The sequence below is a fragment of the Macaca nemestrina genome, chromosome 14 (genome assembly GCF_043159975.1).
Source record: "Macaca nemestrina isolate mMacNem1 chromosome 14, mMacNem.hap1, whole genome shotgun sequence".
Classification (NCBI taxonomy): Eukaryota; Metazoa; Chordata; class Mammalia; order Primates; family Cercopithecidae; genus Macaca; species Macaca nemestrina.
Window position 1 is genome coordinate 91,212,790 of NC_092138.1, and position 17,696 is coordinate 91,230,485.

General features: G+C 47.9%; 1 protein-coding gene and 1 long non-coding RNA gene across 5 annotated transcripts in view; one reads left to right on the forward strand and one right to left on the reverse strand.

The window, feature by feature from the left end:
• Positions 1–10,569, forward strand: part of LOC139358209 (uncharacterized) — a 12,315-nt gene extending 1,746 nt beyond the window's left edge. Inside the window, exons 2-5 of the long non-coding RNA XR_011612824.1 lie at positions 1,360–1,520; positions 9,034–9,229; positions 9,549–9,721; positions 10,440–10,569. This is a non-coding gene — a long non-coding RNA (uncharacterized lncRNA). The remainder of the gene's footprint in view (positions 1–1,359; positions 1,521–9,033; positions 9,230–9,548; positions 9,722–10,439) is intronic.
• Positions 2,484–17,696, reverse strand: part of LOC105487136 (CDK5 regulatory subunit associated protein 2) — a 191,185-nt gene continuing 175,972 nt past the window's right edge. For all 4 annotated transcript variants that reach the window (XM_071078251.1, XM_011750442.2, XM_011750445.2 and 1 more), the window contains 5 exons: positions 16,557–16,822; positions 14,337–14,480; positions 8,111–8,237; positions 3,349–3,395; positions 2,484–2,901 (listed from right to left, as the gene is read on the reverse strand). In XM_071078251.1, coding sequence (XP_070934352.1) covers positions 2,845–2,901; positions 3,349–3,395; positions 8,111–8,237; positions 14,337–14,480; positions 16,557–16,822 — 641 coding nt within the window. In that variant the 3' untranslated portion in view covers positions 2,484–2,844. The remainder of the gene's footprint in view (positions 2,902–3,348; positions 3,396–8,110; positions 8,238–14,336; positions 14,481–16,556; positions 16,823–17,696) is intronic.

A 17,696-nucleotide genomic window follows, 5' to 3' on the forward strand; every position in this document is an offset into this window, starting at 1 on the left:
GCAGCTCCTCCAGCACACGTGGTGATTAATTTCACTGACGGGAAATTGAGGCATTTTCTGATTACTGCTTCAAAGCCTCCTGAATTCAGCTGCTGGTAAAATTAACTCACCAGGGACAATGGAGCTTTTTCCAAGGTCCAAATTGTCTTATTTGCAGAGTTTGTTCTTGGCACTAATCCAGCCCAAACAAACCAGGCTGCTCCTCCACCTCCCAGAAGAGGGAGGGCCTTCACTAGCCCAAGGTTGAAAGTATTTTACCTGACTCTAAACTGGGGGATAAAAATGCACTTACTTTTAGATTATTGTGTTCCTGAAAAGCTGTGGGTGACCTGAAGCAAATGGCCAGCTGGACTCCTGGAGCCCCTCCTCTGCAGGTCCTGCTCCCACGTATGCCTGGCTTCACCAACCAGACAGGCCGGGGACGTACCAGAATCCAATGTGGATCTCTCCTCCAATCCCTCCACCTCAAGCCCTTGCCAATGACCAAGTTCAGCTCCCATGGGCTGTGCACTGACCATGTGCCAGGCAAGGTGGGACTCTTCCCCTGTGGGGACATCTGAGCCCAGGTCTGACTTCCAGGCCTTGCCTGAGCTGTATCTACTACACTGTACAACCTACTCGCCTCTTCCCTACTGCCCCCGCAACCACACATGCTTACATTTGTGCACATCTGCCTGGAGGGTAAACGCCCTGATAGCAATAGCTTAAGCATACCCTTAGAACGACCCTGTACGGCACACGCATCTTAATGTTGTTCCAAGTTAGAGAATCGAGGAGCAGCCAACCTGGAGATTTGTTCCTTGTTTGCGAGGAATATCTGAGCCCCCCAGCCCATCTCATGGGACGCGGGCTGTACAGGGGACTGAGGCCCTGAGTTTTGGGTTAAAAGGTTCCCAGGCAGAGGTCCCTGGGGGAAGGTTAAGTGAAAAATGCTATATAAACTGCATGCTGTTTATAAGTGGTGGCGGTTTTCCTGCCCCACCTGGGGCTGTGGGTTGTGTTGTTCAGCGGCTGCCACTGAACCATCTGTTTCTGTATGAAAAGCAGTTCCCCTGTCCAGTCTGCCGCCTCTGGACTGTTCCCTGTATGAAAGCCTCTAATAAAGCCCACATCCCGTTTGCTGGCTCTGTGGGTCTCTTCTCAGGCCTCTTGAACCTGAGCCTTCCCTACTGAGGTTAATAGGGGTTTGGCACAACATAGCCACAGAACTTAAAACAGTACTTTAAACTTGCTTAAGACCAGCCACTGAGGCACTGAAGAGAGTCACCCATTTGTGGAAACGGTCTTGTGTAGCTGCTTCCAAAATTTGAGGCTCCCAACTCTGTAACAGTACTGGGCAAGAGTAACTCTCACTTACAGAAGCGCGAGCCTCGGGACTGGAACCAGGCCTCCGGCTCCACAGCGCCACGACGACCCGGTGCCTCAGCCCACTCAGCTTCCATTTAGGAAGTCAACTGTTGCGACTGCTTGCAAAAGGCACTCCAGTGATATTATGGCTCAATCTGAGTTTTCACACACTGGTACGTATTCAACCAAGGTATATCTGTGCAAATATTTCTCAGAAGAGCACAGATGGCAGGAACCCAAGCAGAAAGGGTCCTCACTACCCACCTGCCCCACTCCTCTCTTAATGGATGGGGAGACAGGCAAAGTGGCATAAGGCCACTCCCCGGACTCCCAGCCGAGGCTGCAGCACCCTGCGCTTCTAGTCAGTGCAATCCAGTCTCCTCCCCTCACCATCGTGTCTGGGGAGCTGGGTGCCAGGCCAGGTGCTGGCAATTCCGTGGTCAACACAAGCCTCTGCTCTCCAGGGACTCAGAGGATTCGCACAGTGGTGTGGGGGCTGCGGGAGCAGAGGTGGGGTATCTCACCTAGTATAGGGTCAGGAGAGGCTTCCCCAAGGGCAGAAAAAATACTTCTGAAGGACCATTCAAAGGTAACTAGAAAAAGAAAGGGTGAGAGGAGCATGTCCGAGAGGGCGCAGCCTGGGTTAGGCTGGGGAGAACACTGTTCGGTTTGCCCGGAACACAGAGTGGAGTGGGAGGAGGCGAGATGGGCAAGGAGCCAGAGGTGCCAGCAAGGCTTGTAAACCTTGTTAGGGGCTTGGGCTTGGATCACAGGGTAGTGGGAAGCCGCTAAAGTGTTTTGGCTGGGGGCATCTTGGTCAGAGGCAGCGATGTGGATGGCTGATGACACACCCCTGTCATCACGGGGACAATGCAAGTGCCACATCCCAGCTCTGGGCCTCACTTTGCTCTTTGCTAAATCGGGAATGGCACCACTGCAAGGGCTGCTGTCCAGCAGACTGTGAGATGCTGAGCACACACCAGTGCCCACAGCCACGCGGCACGGAGGTGCTCTTCTCTGGACACCTGAGCGAGCTCAGCAGTGAGCCACGCGACTCGTGGAACCCTGGCCTGTCCCACTTGGGATTTTGGGACCTGGGCTTTGAGGCTCCATACAAAACAACAGAATCGTCAAGGTGAAATGAAATGAATCATTTAATGAGAATCTTCAAACTGCGGCACTGGCTGAGTGCTAAGCAAATCCGGGGGAAGACGTGAAGCCCACCAAGGCGCACAGCCTCAGTTCCGGTGCCTGCCCCAGATCTGAAATGCGACATCCAAGAGCTCGAGGCCTTTTTACCACCCGTTTGTGGAGCACCCGCACCTTTCTGACAACAACTCTCAAGCCAACTTTCAGAGAGAAAACATGAAGGGAAAAAAAAAGATTTCCTTTGGCCAGACAGCTCTTTCTTCCTCAATAAATAGGAACCACACTTGAAACAAAGAGACAGCGTGAGCTCAGTGGGGAAGCACAAGCTTTATTGGCTGCAAGTTCTTCTCAGGAGCCTGGTCTGCTGGGACTGCATGTTCCTGGATGGGCTCCCCCGGGCCTAAGCTAGGAAAAGGAAGAAAAAAAAGGAGAATTTTAAGTCCAGTGGAGGTTTCTGAAGTAAGACCCCTGACAGAGGTAAACACAAGACTGTTATTCTCAAAGTGCTTTCAAAGACATAGTTTAGTCAGTAAATATTTACCGAATAAAATGACGATGAGATCATACTGCATTCATTCAAGAAATATTCATCAAATGCCTACTATGTGCCAAGCATTGTTTGCTGAATTTCTTACTGGTAAAAATAGCATACAAATTTAAAACTTAGAACCCCCACTGACGACAGGGCATGATAAAACACAACTTTTCATGCACTGCTGGCAGAAACACACAACTCTCTGAGGAGGACATGTCCCCTGGTTCCCCCTGCACCTTCATTTTTCAAGAGGTCCTTTCTGGCCCTGCACCCCTCCCAACCTCCACTGGCCTACAGTGAAGACTCAAAGGGCATACCTCCAGGTTTCCTCTGGCCTTCCGAAGGATTTTGTGGGTTACGACCACTGAGGAGAGAGCAAAGAATGCAATGATTAGGGGCACAGATGTCCAGGAGAGCCGTGTGAAAGCCAAGTGCAGGGAGGATAAGCCCCAACCCAAAGGGCTCAGACATGTGGACAACATGAGGTCTGAAGCATCCAGACCAGAGGGAGGTACCAAGGGCCCACCTGACCCATCACACACCCCAGAGCCAAATAATGCATCAACACCACCTCTTTGAGGCCCCGCTGAGCCACCACCTGACAGCAATGCAGAGACTAGAGCACGCTATGCCGGTTCACAGAAGACACCACAGCTCTGCACCGTCACCCGACTGTCCGGGTATCCCTCAGGCTCACCTCTGTGGGTCAGGGAGGGCAATGGCACTGGGAGGGTAGAGGCCTGGGCCTGCCCAGCACTCTTGAGTTTCCTAGGCCCTGTGGGAAGCAGCTGTGGGAAGGGACTGTGCCCTGATCAGGCAGACCCACATAGGAGGGTCTAAGTTCTACAAATCCAGGTTTTTACCCAGCAGCTCTTAGAGCCAGCTCCAAATGGCCTGGAAGAAAATGCCGCGGGCATGCTGCTTCTCCTCTGCCTGCCCTTCAGCTGGTGGAATAGCCCAGCCTGGTTCCCCAGGCAAGTCACATTCTGCCTGGACAGGAGTTGGTTGGGTGGGATGGTTTCAGAGGTCCCTGCCGACGCTGACGCCCGGAGCACCGTACTAGACAGATGCCCTGTGTATCCAAATTCCCAGGAGGGGCGGGCGAGCCCTGGCTTTCAGGTGCAACTGGAAAGGTGGCTCTTCCTTCAGACTTTTTCTTGTCCAACACAAACTCCAGCAGTGGCAAGAATGCCCCTCTTGATCAGAGTTGAGCCTGACAGGGAATCTGTTCTGAACAGGGCTTGGTGAGGGTAAGGAGATCAGCTTACTCCCCATGCTGGAAACACCAAAGGCTTCTGGAGCCGCACCTTTAGCCAACAGTGCCAGAGGCTGTAACAGACTCAACGCCCAGCACACACAGCCCGGCTCCCCAGTGGCTTCTTCAGAATAGGTGTTGTGTGGTGGCCTTGAGAAAATATCGATTTCTTACCACATGAAAATTTCCATCTGGAGGTAATGGAGTTTATTTGCAATCTGTGACACTGGGGACGGGACAGACGGTGTGAACTTTGTTTTTAGCCAAGCAAAACGACTTTCAGAGGTGGCCACTGCCCCTCTACTCCCAACCTGACCTCCTGCTGCAGGGCGAAGTTCTTGACATGCGGCGCTGGATATGTTTGGGGCGTCAGTCCTAAATCCTCCGACACTGTGTGCAAATGAGGGCATGTATCTGGATGTCTGCATTTTTCCACAGAGAGACCACAGCTTTCTCCAGATTCACCAAGGGGCCTGAGACCCAGAAAAGATGAAGTATCACAGCTGTGGACGTTAAAGATGAGTGTGAAAGAGCACTCCATGTCCCTAGAGAACAAAGCTCCTGGCAGAAGAACTAAGGATCACCTGGCTCAAGCTTTGAGGGGACCCCTGCACCTCAACAGCACTGCCGCATTCCAAAGCACAGAAATCCCCGCTGCAAGGAGAAGACCGAGGAACACAGCGACAAAGGACTCGTCCCAAATCTAGACTGGCCCCAGCACAGAGATGGGACTCACATGAGGGTCTACCCAACTCAGTCCACGGTTCTTCCCACCTCAACAGAGTGCTGGGAAGACCTGAGCTGAACAGTGTTGACCTGGTGACAGGTGGTTCCAACTGTGGCCTCACTGAATACTCCCCCACCCTATGGGGCAGAACTACTGTCCTCACTTTGCAAATGAGGACCTGAGGCTTGGAACTGAGGCACCTGGTTCCAGGTCACATGGCCAGTGAGAGGCCCCAGGGCATCAGGACTCTTAGGGTCCCACTGGGATGCCCTTTCCTTACTTTCCCCTGTAGACTCTGAGAAGGTATGGTGTCAGTTTGACCAGGTAGCAGTCAGCCCTGGCATTTGCCCTTCCCCATCACCATGAGGGGATGGAGGAAGAGGAGGTGCTACGCCAACTTTCACCTAGTCCCCTTCACAGAGCAGGTCTGTGAAGTCCGCGGGGCTTGGAGAATTTCCCAGGACCTGGCTCCTTGGGATGAGCTGCAGAGCCTGGCACAGGAGGAGCTGCAGGCCCGGGCCAGCCACCAGCTATGCTGCCTGGGGCAAGCCCCTCACCCTGCTCTGGCGGAGCCTGCTCTGTGCCAGGCCTAGGAGATATGGAGACGGGCAACACCAGCTCAGGAGGGGAAGTGCTACGAGACATTTGTGGCTCTTCTTACTATGAATGATTTGCCACCTCCATGCATAGGAATTGGTCTGGCCTAATGGAAAGAAAGAGGAGGGACTGGCTGAGCATCTCCTCTGCCCCCGAGACTGTGCTAAGTACAATACAGTTTAGGTAGCGTTATCATCCTTATTTTACAGATGAGAAAACTGGGGTGCTTTTTATAAAGTTGCTATTGAACCCGGCCCCACTAGTTAGTCTGAGTCCTTTGGAATTCATGTCTCCAGTTAGAGATGAGGAATCTTAACGCTTAGGGTTTTAGTCTAATGCAGGTCACATAAGAGAGTGGAGATCTGAACTGTGCTCAATCAATAATTCCATGATCTCTGACCTAGGACACAGGGGACCTGGGTTCTAGTTCTGTCCTTTTGACCGACCACAGCACACAACCCATCCAAACCTACTTCTGCAATTTCCTCACCTGCCAATAGCGTTAGCTACCTGCCCTGTGGCTGCTCAGGGTCACAGGCTGCTGAGGAGGAGAGATGCCAGTGCAGAGTTCTGCCTTTTCCTAGACCTGTGCAGAGCATCGCTTCCCCCCGCCCGCTGCGCCAAGAGTCTAACCCAAATATTCCACAGATGCCTTAACATGACCACAGCTGCCCCTGTCTCTCTCCAGGTTCCCCTCTGTGCTCGTTTTCTCTACGAGTGACACAAAACCCTCAACCAGAACCCCACAGACATCCACCACTCTGCCAGGCTGACCTCCTTACAATCTTTCAAAACCATCCCCTCCCCCACAGTCTGGACCCACTGCCCACCTGGGGGTCTGTTGCAGCCATCAAAGAGGTCTTCCCGGCCTCCTGGCCCCTCCAAGCTCAGCCATGGGATCTTGTAACACACACATGGACCCCGCGGGTCCCTGCTGCTCGTCCTGGAGTCCTGTCCACAAGGCTCCTTGCAACATGTTTCCTGCTTCTCCCTCTCACTCATCTCTCACAGGAAAATCCTTTGCACGTCCTAAGCATGTCCCTGAGTGCTCAGTTCTCTCTCACCCCTGGGAGCACAGCAGCAAGGCCACAGGGCCATCTGCCAGAATCCTATTCCTGCCCCTTCACTGTCTGACGAACTCCTAGTCATTCCTCAAGACCCAGTCAGTCTTGAACCACCTCTCAGGCCTCCCAGGATGCACTCAGTACATTGTCCTGCAGCTAAGCTGTGTGTCTCCCTCATTAAGCCTGGAACCCTCACTGGCAAAGACTGTCTCATTCATCTCTGTCCCCAGGGCCTGGCGTAAGGGGCAAAGAACAGGAACTCAGTGCCTGCTCAGTGGCTGAGCCCCTCTCTTTTGCAGTTCAAACGCTGCCAGTCTCACAGAGTCTATTTTCAGAAGGTTCCCAGGGGTGGCTAAGGAGAACTCCTACTTGGCAATAATCTCTGTGCTGTGCTTCTCAGAAATGCCCCAGAAACGTTGGACTTTGATAGAAGAGCCGCACAAGGCAGGCTGGCACATCCGGAGAGAAAGTGCTGCAGTCAGCAGTTCTCCTAAGACAGGGAAATTGACACACAGACAGCACAGGCTGGGCCAGGGCCATGTTGCCAACAGGCACTAATGAAAACTCAGCTACTGCCTGCTCCTCTAAATGCAGCAGGAGGGAGTGCTGAGGGTTTAAACCGGGAAACAGAGCTGCTCCCACACAATCTCCAAAGTGGCTAGATCAGAACTGGGACTGACCTTAAGAAAGTTACTTCACCTCGCCAACCCTGAGTCTTGGCATCTGCCTTGAGAAGAATTTCTCAAATCCATGCCCTCCTCTGGATCCCCAGCATCGTAGCCACCTTTCCTGTCTGACTAGTGAGTCGGCCTCTGCCTCACTGGTGGAGCAGCCAGCAGCGAGCCATTCTTGCACACAGATTTGACAGGCCAATCCTCTGCCCTGAGCCTGCCACCTTCAGTCTTTCATGAAGTACTCCCTGACTCCCAATCCCTCCTGCCTCAATTCACTGTTTGCAGCCTTTACCCCACAGGGACTGGTTTTGGTTTCTCACATACGAAACCTTACTTCCTGCCTTTGTGCCTCTGTCCATGCTCTTCCCTGTGGGACTGCCACCCCCCGCTCCATGTGACAACACCTACTCTCATTTCACACTCAGCGCAGGGGTTCCTTTGTCTAAGATGCCCACCTCCCCAGGACGGAGTGACGCCCACCCAACTCCCACCCCAGTGCTCTGCATGTTCCCATCACTGACATGCCACACGACTGTCTCCCAGTGAGATGACAGTCCCTGACACCAAGGGGCTGCTCTACAAAGGTGTGTTAAGTGAATACATTTGTCTGTGTGAGTCAGAAAGGATGGAGGATGAAAAGAAGCCCACAGATGGGAGGCATGATTATAATCTGGGCTCCAAAGTGGGTAATCCAGCGCAGCACTGGGAGCCCTTGGAGGCAGGAAGTGGTCAGGCACAGAGGCCACCCGCACACTCACTCACACTGATCAAAGATGACTTTTTCCTGGCGCTTGCTCAGCTGCAAAAGCTTCATGGTGTTTTGCAACTTCTTTTCTTGTTCAAACAATTTTTTATGTAGTTTGGTGACCTCTGCCTTCATTTCTCCAATCTAAAGAGAAGAGAAATTAGAAAAATGAACAAAGAACATAAAACGTCATGTTACACAGGAAAAATTACAAAGCCATATAAAAGGATGCTCAACCTCACTAGCAAAAATATTTGAATGGAAACTAGAAGCCTTTTCCTGACAACCGGGAAAAGGCAAAATTGGACAAAACCCATTGAGGGTAAAGGGAAAGCACCTCGTGGCCTCTGGTGGAAATGCGGGATGGCATGGCCCAGCAAGAACGCCCTGGCAAGATCTGCCAAACTGAGATGCGCTTAACTCTTTGCCCCAGCAATTCTACATGTTGGCATTTCCCCCAAGGAATAACATAAGCACAAGAAGATGCCTATGTACAAGGATGTTCGTCTCAGCATTGTTCATGGTAGGAAAAAATAACTTCATTTCAGTACAGATCTGGATAAATTATGGTACTTACATATAATACAATAGTTTTACAACTATTAAAAACAATGTTGTAGAGCTCTATATATTGATATCAAAAAATGATCATAGTTAGTGACAAAAGAGCCCAGAACAAAACGCCCTGTATACAAGGCATTCCTGTTCCACAAAATTGAACATAAACGCCCACATTCATAGATGTGTATATTGAGATGTCATCAAAATGTTAAGAGCAATTCTCTCCATGAGATATGATTTCAAATTGAGTGGTTTTTTTTCAAAAACTATATATAATGCTGATTTAAAAATTTTTTTAATGTTTAAATCTTCAAAATATCATATAAAAGTATTATGAGGAAAGTATGCTCCATTAGAAGAAACTCTTCTGGTTTTTCAGAGTAAACTCTGGATGGGTGGCAAAACCAGAGTCCCCAGTGCTCCGAGGTGAAATATACGCACGGTGGAGCCCTCTCAGCCGGTCTCCACCAAACCAGCTCACAGGAGGAAGGACACTCCCTTTCTGTCAGGAAAGCACCCTGGCACAGGCCGCTCTCTGCTACGTCGAAACACTTCTGCTTCCAACAGGAGAGATGGTGAGTTGTCAGCTCATGAAGAGTCACTTTAGTTTGTTCCCAAACTTGTTTATGGTAGCTGTACTTGTAATCAAATTGCATAATTTAATTAAATATTAAGTAAGCCCATGAAATGTGTGTATTAAAAGAGCGAACTGGTTGTATGAAAACTAACATATGCTTCAGGAAAGACTTGATAAAAGCAAGTCACTAAAAAACACATTTCTGGCAAATTAGGTGTGGGTGAGACAACTATAAAAGATGTGGGAGGAACACAGTCTAGAAGAATTCTATATTCAAATTGCTTTGCAAGTGTCTAAGTTTTCTCTTCATCTTAAAGAAACAGAAATTGGAAGTGACAGACATACATTATGGATGCAGTTTATGAAAGAAAGAAGATGTGAAACTCCACTCAGCAGACCCATATTCAAAAGAAAAGGCCCTGGCCCTACATCAAAAGAATAGCAAATGAATGTACATTTATCTGTTTTAAGTTAAACTAAAATGTTTAAGGTACGTATCATTTTTTGATTCCCTGACTTAACCTACTTTTAAGATTAACCAGTCATGTCAGGTACAAGGACTTCGACAGTTCTTCCCAAACGGATCCTAATTTTAAACATTAGGTTTGCTTTGATTCTTTTCCTTGGGGCTAAGAGCCCACAAAGATTTTCTGGTCTTGGCTCCAGAGGCCACACATTCCAGGACAAAGTCTCTCTACAGTCAACGCCTTAGTCCCACATCTGTAAAATTGGAATCATCATCCCCGATCCAGCTATCACATTGCAGTAGAGTGAGACTCAAATGAGATAATGGAAGACAGCGGGAATGACCATTTCAAACTCGGCCTGGTTGACCCATTCCTCGTTCTAAAGTCAGCTCAGGTTTCGCCTCTTCCAGGAGGTTGGCCTGGCACTTCTTTTAGGCTGGCTACTGCTCCTCTGGGTGCGCCGGGGCTCAGTGTCTCCCCATCACCGCCCAAGGCACACTGGAGTGACTGGTCCTTTACTTGTTTGCTTCCTGTACTGACTACACACTCACTTCCTCCCTCTAACCACCAGTGTCTGGTGCAGAGTAGGTGCTGTGACACCATTTACCCACTCATGGTGGGTTAATTTTCACTGGTGCTCTCCTAACACCCCTGTATATATTCTAGCCAGTACTTAAAACAGGGAATTTTAATTGTTTACATGTCTGTTGTTCCCCTGGATTCAAATATTCATTTTTATAGGATGAATATTCCATGGTAGCAACAGCAGGGGCTCAAAGTACAACTCCACCACTCCCAACTATAAGATGCTGAAGCAAGTCACTTAACCTCTTGGGAGTTTCCATTCCTACCTCTGGAAAAGGGGAAGAATCACAGCTAACTCCCTCAAGCTTTCTGCAAGGAATCAGATGAGACGCTGGGTGTGAGCAGCATGCCCAGTGCTGCGGGAGGTCACCAGAGCACCCTTCCCGAGGGCCACAGAGCTGCAGCGCTGAAGCCACTCCCTCCCCGGAGGCCTCCGGCTTCCTCGTCAGTGTTCCGCCGGACTTCGGGGACAGAAATTTTTGCTTGTTTTCTTTTTATGGTGAAAAATTCTCAAACATTTACAAAAGCAGAAAGAAGTGAATAATGAATGCCCAAGTGCCCATCCAGCTTCAGCAATGATCAATTCATGGCCATACTTATCTCTACTACATTCCTGCCCATCCTCTCCCCAAGATGATTCTGGAACCAACCCTAGAAGCCAATCATATCATCTATAAAGTATTTTACTATATCTCTCTAGAAGATTTGTTTTTTGTTTGTTTGTTTGTTTGTTTTAAACAGAGAGCATCTTACTATGTTGCTCAGGCTGCTCTAGAACTTCTGGCCTCAGGTGATCCTCCCACCTTGGCCTCTGAAAGTGCTGGGATTACAGGCATGAGCCACCACCCCGGCCACAAAAAGATTGTTAAAAAAAAAAAAAAACCCAACACGGTATCATTATGACACCTTTAAAAAAAAGGCAGTAATTCCTTAGTATCACCACATCCAGTCAGTGAACACATTTCCCTGATTGTTTCATAATTTTCTTTTTCTAAACAATTGGTTCAATTCAGGATGCAAACAAGATCCATGTTTTGCATTTGATTATCTCTTGAGTTTCTTTAAATCCAGTGGTTCTCAAACCTATCTAGAGGGCAATAAAATCAGACTGCTGGGGTGCACTCTCAGAGTTACTGATTCAGTAGGTTTGGTGTGAGGCCTGAGAAGGTGAATTTTTGACAAGTTTCCAGGTGATGCAGATGCTGCAGGTCCAGGGCCCACACTTATGGGAACCACTGTAAATCCATGGGGTTCTCTCCCTCTTTCCCCATGCTGGATCCTTTCTTACTAGGATGAAATATGTTCTAGGCTCATACTATATATCTCCTGCCCCAGACCTAGCAGCAAGCCATTTCTCCAAGGAACCCTAGTTCCCTTTAGTGGGCAAAGGTATCTAGAAATCATAATTTGGGCATCAAGGGTGCTCACTGGTGGTAGAACAGACATTGTTTCTGGAGCCTTGTATGCTGAGAAAGTTCATAAAATTCTTTTAATGGATGATAATACATCACGAGTTCATAATGATATGTGCTATTCAAATTTAGGATTACAGGGTTATTTCTTTGACTTCATATCTCTTTTTCCTTACAGTAAAAAATCAGTTCCCAATAAAATTAACAGTTATTTGTTTTATCTTATAATAGAAATATAATAATTCAGAATATCAATATCAATATTATTACTAACAATATAACCATTAACAAGAGTTTAAATTTTCTTCTTGCCCTTAGAATATTTCTACTAGAAATCTGTGGTCAAAGTACTACGCGTTAGTCATTGAAATGCTTCCTTTTTGTGTTGTTATGCCTACGTTGCCATGTACAGTAAGGTTTGTTTCATCTTGCCAAGAATTTTTAGAAATTGTTTTCTCATTTTGACTTTTTTATAATTATGTAATGCATTTATATAGTTGCAAAGTCAAATCTACAACACGGTCTATTCAGAGAAATCTACCTTCTATCTGTTACTCTAATCTCTCCCCTCCCACTACTCTATGTAGCCTGGTTTGTTACTGTTTATCCTCCATTTAAAAAAATTATTATAAACAAGTATGTGTGTACATTTGTATCCCTCCACACAACTGATGCACATGATACACACTTTCCAGAGCAGTCCAGACTGCAGGGGATGGTATACTAAATGTAAAAGGCAATTAATAACACTCAAGAGAAAACCAGGTAGTTCAAAAGCCCCCGGGTTGCTGGTGAAAACTTGGAAATGGAAATCAGCATTACACACATTTCACACCAAGCAAAGGTATGGTATGAAACACAGCAGTGACAGAAAAGTGGCTAGAGGCAATTTAACACCACATAGGGGGTCTGTACCCCAGCAACCACACTGGAGCATCTCAAAGGTCCTTTTTCTGGCACCACAATTCCATAACATCAAAGTGAGCATAATCAATTACTCGAGAAACCTTTGGAAGGAAAGAGGTACTCAGGAGCACCAACCCTTCTTGGAACGATTTGCAAGTAGGGAAGAATCAATGTGGCTATAATTTGTGTATGTGTGTGTGTATATATAATATATTTTTTATATATGTGTATGAGCTGTATTCTGTCTATTTAACAGTTACTACAATGTGCTAAGGACAAAAACATTGCATTAAGTGTCAACTGTTTAGTTCAGACATGTTTATGTTAAAATCATGAGGCAGGTACTACTTTGGGTGTATAGAAAAAAATCACTGGTTCATTCAAAAACTATAAATAAAATAGACACTGTCCTCTGAAGGAAAATAGAGGAAGACAGACATTAAACAAATATACAATTACAACTGGTTGAAAGGCTACGATGAAACAGAAGAGGACTCTATGTTGAAGGACTCAGGGAGCCCTCTCTGACTCTGAGGTAATATTTAAGCTAAGATTTGAAAGGTGAGAAGGAGCCAGCCAGAAGCAGGACATGGGACACTCCAGGCAGTCAGGCCATCTGTGTCACCTAAGCCTAAGACGGAACAGGACTTGGTGGATTAGAAGAAGGGAAAGACCAATGTGGGACTGGACCCCAGTGAGTCTCAGCCTTCCTCCCTCATACTCTGTCTCCCACCTGATACTGCCACCAGCTAAACATGGGCGAAAAAAAAGATTTTTCTGTGGAATGAACAGTTATTAACTTTCCTGAGCTTAGTGTATCCAAACTTTGTCCCCAGGATCCCAAGAGGAAAATCTTAGGACGGGCTCATTAGAACCTTCAGAGCAGAGAGAGCTGCCCCCCAGCTACTTCCTGGTCATGTTTGAGAGACCTGAGAGCTGTCAAAAGGGGTTTAACTAAATGAGATAACGACAAAAAAATGTAAATTTCCCTTTTGCCTTCCTGCTGGCCTTTGGCAAGAACGGACAGGTCAGATAAACAAAGGGGGGAAATATCTATCACGCTACCAAGCAGAGAGTTCTAACTCTTCCTTAACCTGCATGTCCCTTCTTCCAGGGAGGTTTCTCTGAGTAGCCAGAGTGGGCATTCACCTGTCATGACACCACATGTATCCCACACACAGAAATCAGAGGACAGCTGCTACTCTGCCTGACTCCTGGTTTGGAGCCTGTCATTCCTAAGTAGTTAAAACAGATTTTGAACAAGGTCCACTCAAATATGATGATGAAAGCTGTCGATAGGAATCAGAAGAGCCAGAGAAAGGCACCTAAACCAAAAGGGATGATGAATAGAAAAGAATGGGCTAGTCTATGAGGACAAACTGGGACTTAAAGCCTATAAAATAAAAGAATAAACACTGGGTTCCAATATTTACGCTTTCAAACAAGCTCTAACCTTGACTAAGTGCTTCAGCTCCCTGAGTCCTGGTTTCCTCATGTGTAGAATGCAGACAGGATTCTACTCAACAAAGATATGCTCAGATGGGTCAGGGCTACAGGAGTGTGGGATGGATCAAGTAAGAACACGGTGAAGCCATAGCAAACAGGGCCATCTCCTCCCTGATACATACCCCAAATGGTGGTCACATCTGCTGTGGGCCCCTGCTTGGCATGGAGGAAACTGAGACATAGGCCCCAGTGGCATCACTGAGCCTCTGAATCATGTGTCACCACCTACCTGCTCACAGTGAAGGGGGCACTGGCCATCTTCGGGGACTGAGACTCTCCAGAGAAGTTTCAGCCGCCTGGAGGCCTCTTCCAGGGTCAGCTTGGCTGTGCTCACACTGCTCACAAACTTGCTCAGTGGTGCTGGGTGTGGACCCTACACGGGGGGGATATGAAGGCTGTTATGTGCAGTCTTGAAAAAGATTTTGGACAAGCAAGCCTTAACGTGCAGCATAAATCTCCAGACTGTAGGGCTTCTGTTTCACATGCTGAGCGAAAGCCTGGTACCACATAGCACCAATTTATTGTTCTTAAAGACTGGTGAATTGTAGATTATGAGAGAATTTCAGGGGTGATTTTAGCCCAATCAATAACCATGATTAATAACCACCATGGTTAATAACCACCAGCATTAACTACAGTTACTACTCCAAGTACAGGGTCTGTGGGAGGGCCATTCTCACGGTTTGGCGGCCCACAGAGACCCGCCCAGAGAAAATGACTCCAACAGCAAGCAATACATGGTTTTGTCTTTACTGGTCCCTGTTAAATGGCCCTGCTGTAGTGAATATGATATCACGGCCGTATACCGCTGGCAGAGCAAACTCAAATTGGGAGGTATCAAGGGCTTAAGAAAATTATCTATGTGACTCAGAAAAGGGGAAATACAAAAAAAGAAGAAGAAATGAAAAAAGCATTTGTTTTTATAAGTAATAAAATAAATACAAAAATAGAATGAGGTCAGGCACAGTGGTTCATGCCTATAATCCTAATACTTTGGGAGGCCAACGTGGGAGGATTGCTTAAGCCCAGAAATCTAAGACCACCCTAGGCAACATAGTGAGACCCCCATCTCTACAAAAAATAAAAAATTAGCTAGGTGTGGCAGTCTACACCTGTAGTCCTGGCTACTCAGAACGCTGGGATGGGAGGATTGCTTAAGCTTAGGAGATCAAGGCCGCAGTGTGCCACAATCATGCCACATCCCCCAGCCTGGACAACACAGCGAGACCCTGTCTCAAAAAAAAAAAAAAAAAAAAAGAAAAAAGACACACCCTTTTTAGATAATAAAGTAACAAAAAAGTCATTATAAATAAAAATACCTGGGCTGGGCATGGTGGCTCACACCTTTATCCCAGCACTTTGGGAGGCCGAGGCAGTTGGATCACCTTAAGTCAGGAGTTCAAGACCAGCCTGGCCAGCATGGTGAAACCCGGTCTGTACTAAAAATACAACAATTAGCCGGGCATGGTGGCAGGTGCCTGTAATCTCAGCTACTAAAGAGGCTGAGGGAGGAGAATCACTTGAACCCAAGAGGAGGAGGCTGCAGTGAGCCAAGATCACACCACTGAACTCTAGCCTGAGCAACAGAATGAGACTCCATTTAAAAAAAAAAAAAAGAAATATATATATATATATATATGCTGACATACTCAGGCATGATAGCTGACACCCGTAATCCCAACACTTTAGGAGGCCAAGGTGGGAGGATCGTTTGAGCCCAGGAGATCAAGGCCAACCTGGGCAACATAGTGAGACCCTGTCTCTAAAAAATAAAAATAAAAAAAATAGCCAGGTGTGATGGCACATGCCTGGTCACAGCTACTTGCGAGGCTGAGGCAGGAGGATTGCTTGAGCCTAGGAGGTGGGGTCGAGGCTACAGTGAGCCATGATCACACCACTGCACTCCAGCCTGGGTGACAGAGCTAGATCCTGTCTCAAAATAAAAAAACACAACAACAACAACAACAAAACCTCAACAAAGACAAAAATATAGTGAGACAAACATTCATGAACAGAGACACAATTGTTTTGGAAAGTAATGCAGCAACAGTTATCACCAAGAGCCCTAAAAAGTTCACAACCTTTGAACTAGTAATTCCACTTCATAATGGGTGACAGCTAGGTGGATGGGCAGATGAGTGGACAGACACACCAGGGTGCAGATGGAGAGAAGAATGGATGAGAGACCAGATGTACAGAGGCCGTCATGGGAGCAAGACAGCAGAGCCCATGAAGTAACTGCAGGAATACAGGGCATGAACCCCATCAAACACAGCCACCACCCACAGTCCCCCACACTGGACCTGACCTCTGAGCTCTCTGGGGCCACACTTCCTAGTCCCTCTTCTCAGGGTCCTACTGAGGACAACTGCACCATCTGACTCCCCTACCCCTTCCATGGACACTCCCAGGGAGCAGCTTGTGCCTTCCAGCTCTGTGGTCAGGTTACCTTTGTTCCCAGCTCTTGACTTGTGTAGCTGGGATCCTCTTGGGTTTGAATGTCCATTTCGGCAAGGAGCCTCTGTCCCTGGCCGATCTGTTTGAGCAGGGCCTCATAGTCCTCAATCAGGCCCAGGACGTGGCGGCCGTTCTTGCTGGCCCACAGGCGGTGGCCAGCAACCAGGCGGGACACACACGGAGTGCTAGTTGCCGAGCTGCCACTGTCACAGGAGAGGGAGTCCGTGTCATTCTCAGAGAGTGGAAGAGTCTCTGAAACTGTAAAATGAGAGGTAGGATGTAAAATCTGTTTCAGGTAACACTCTGCGTTCAAGGCGCTTATGATGTTGAAGCTAGCTAGGAGGGCTAGGAGAGGCCCTCGTGCCCAAATGCCACCCAACACAAGCCCAGTGGGGAAAAGACGCATGGCTCCTGGACCTCTATCTATTACCCCACACTGGCTTATGAGTCATCTTGTAGGATAGGCTCAAGTCAACTCAACCAACACTTTTCAACCACCCACTCAGCAGAAGACCCCAGATTCACAAGGATAACTCAAGCTGGTGCCTGCATTCCAGTAGCCCACAGTCTGATCAGAACACAGACACTGCGGAAGGTGCAACAGCAGAGTGATGAAGGGCCAGAGCCAGGAAAAACAATTATCTGTGCAGGGAGGGAGAGAACAGGGAAGGCTTCTGAGAAGGAGCAGCATTTGAGCTGGACTGAGCAAGAAGCAAGAATTACACTAATGATGAGTCATTCTGACCAGGGACAGCAGCAAAGCCATGTCACAGAAAAATGTGCATTCATGATGAGTCTTGAGGAAATGGGACTTTTACTGGCAAAGAGTGGGACAAAGGGGGTCTAAAAGTCACAGTGAGAGGAAAGTGTGGGCCTGTCTGCAGGATGGTGACCCCTGTGTGGCTACACCAGGGTAAGGGATAAGGCTGGACGGGCCCACTGGAGCTGGATCCTGGGCGGCCTTGAAAGTCTCACAAAGATGGTCACAATTTTAATCTAAGGCAACAGGGACCCAATGATGTTCTAAGCTTGGTAACACCTAGGAGTAGATTAACTGGCTTGAAGGAGGATATCACCAGCTGGAGATGCTGAGAACTTGAAATCCCAAATCCTTGCCAAATACCCTCCTGAG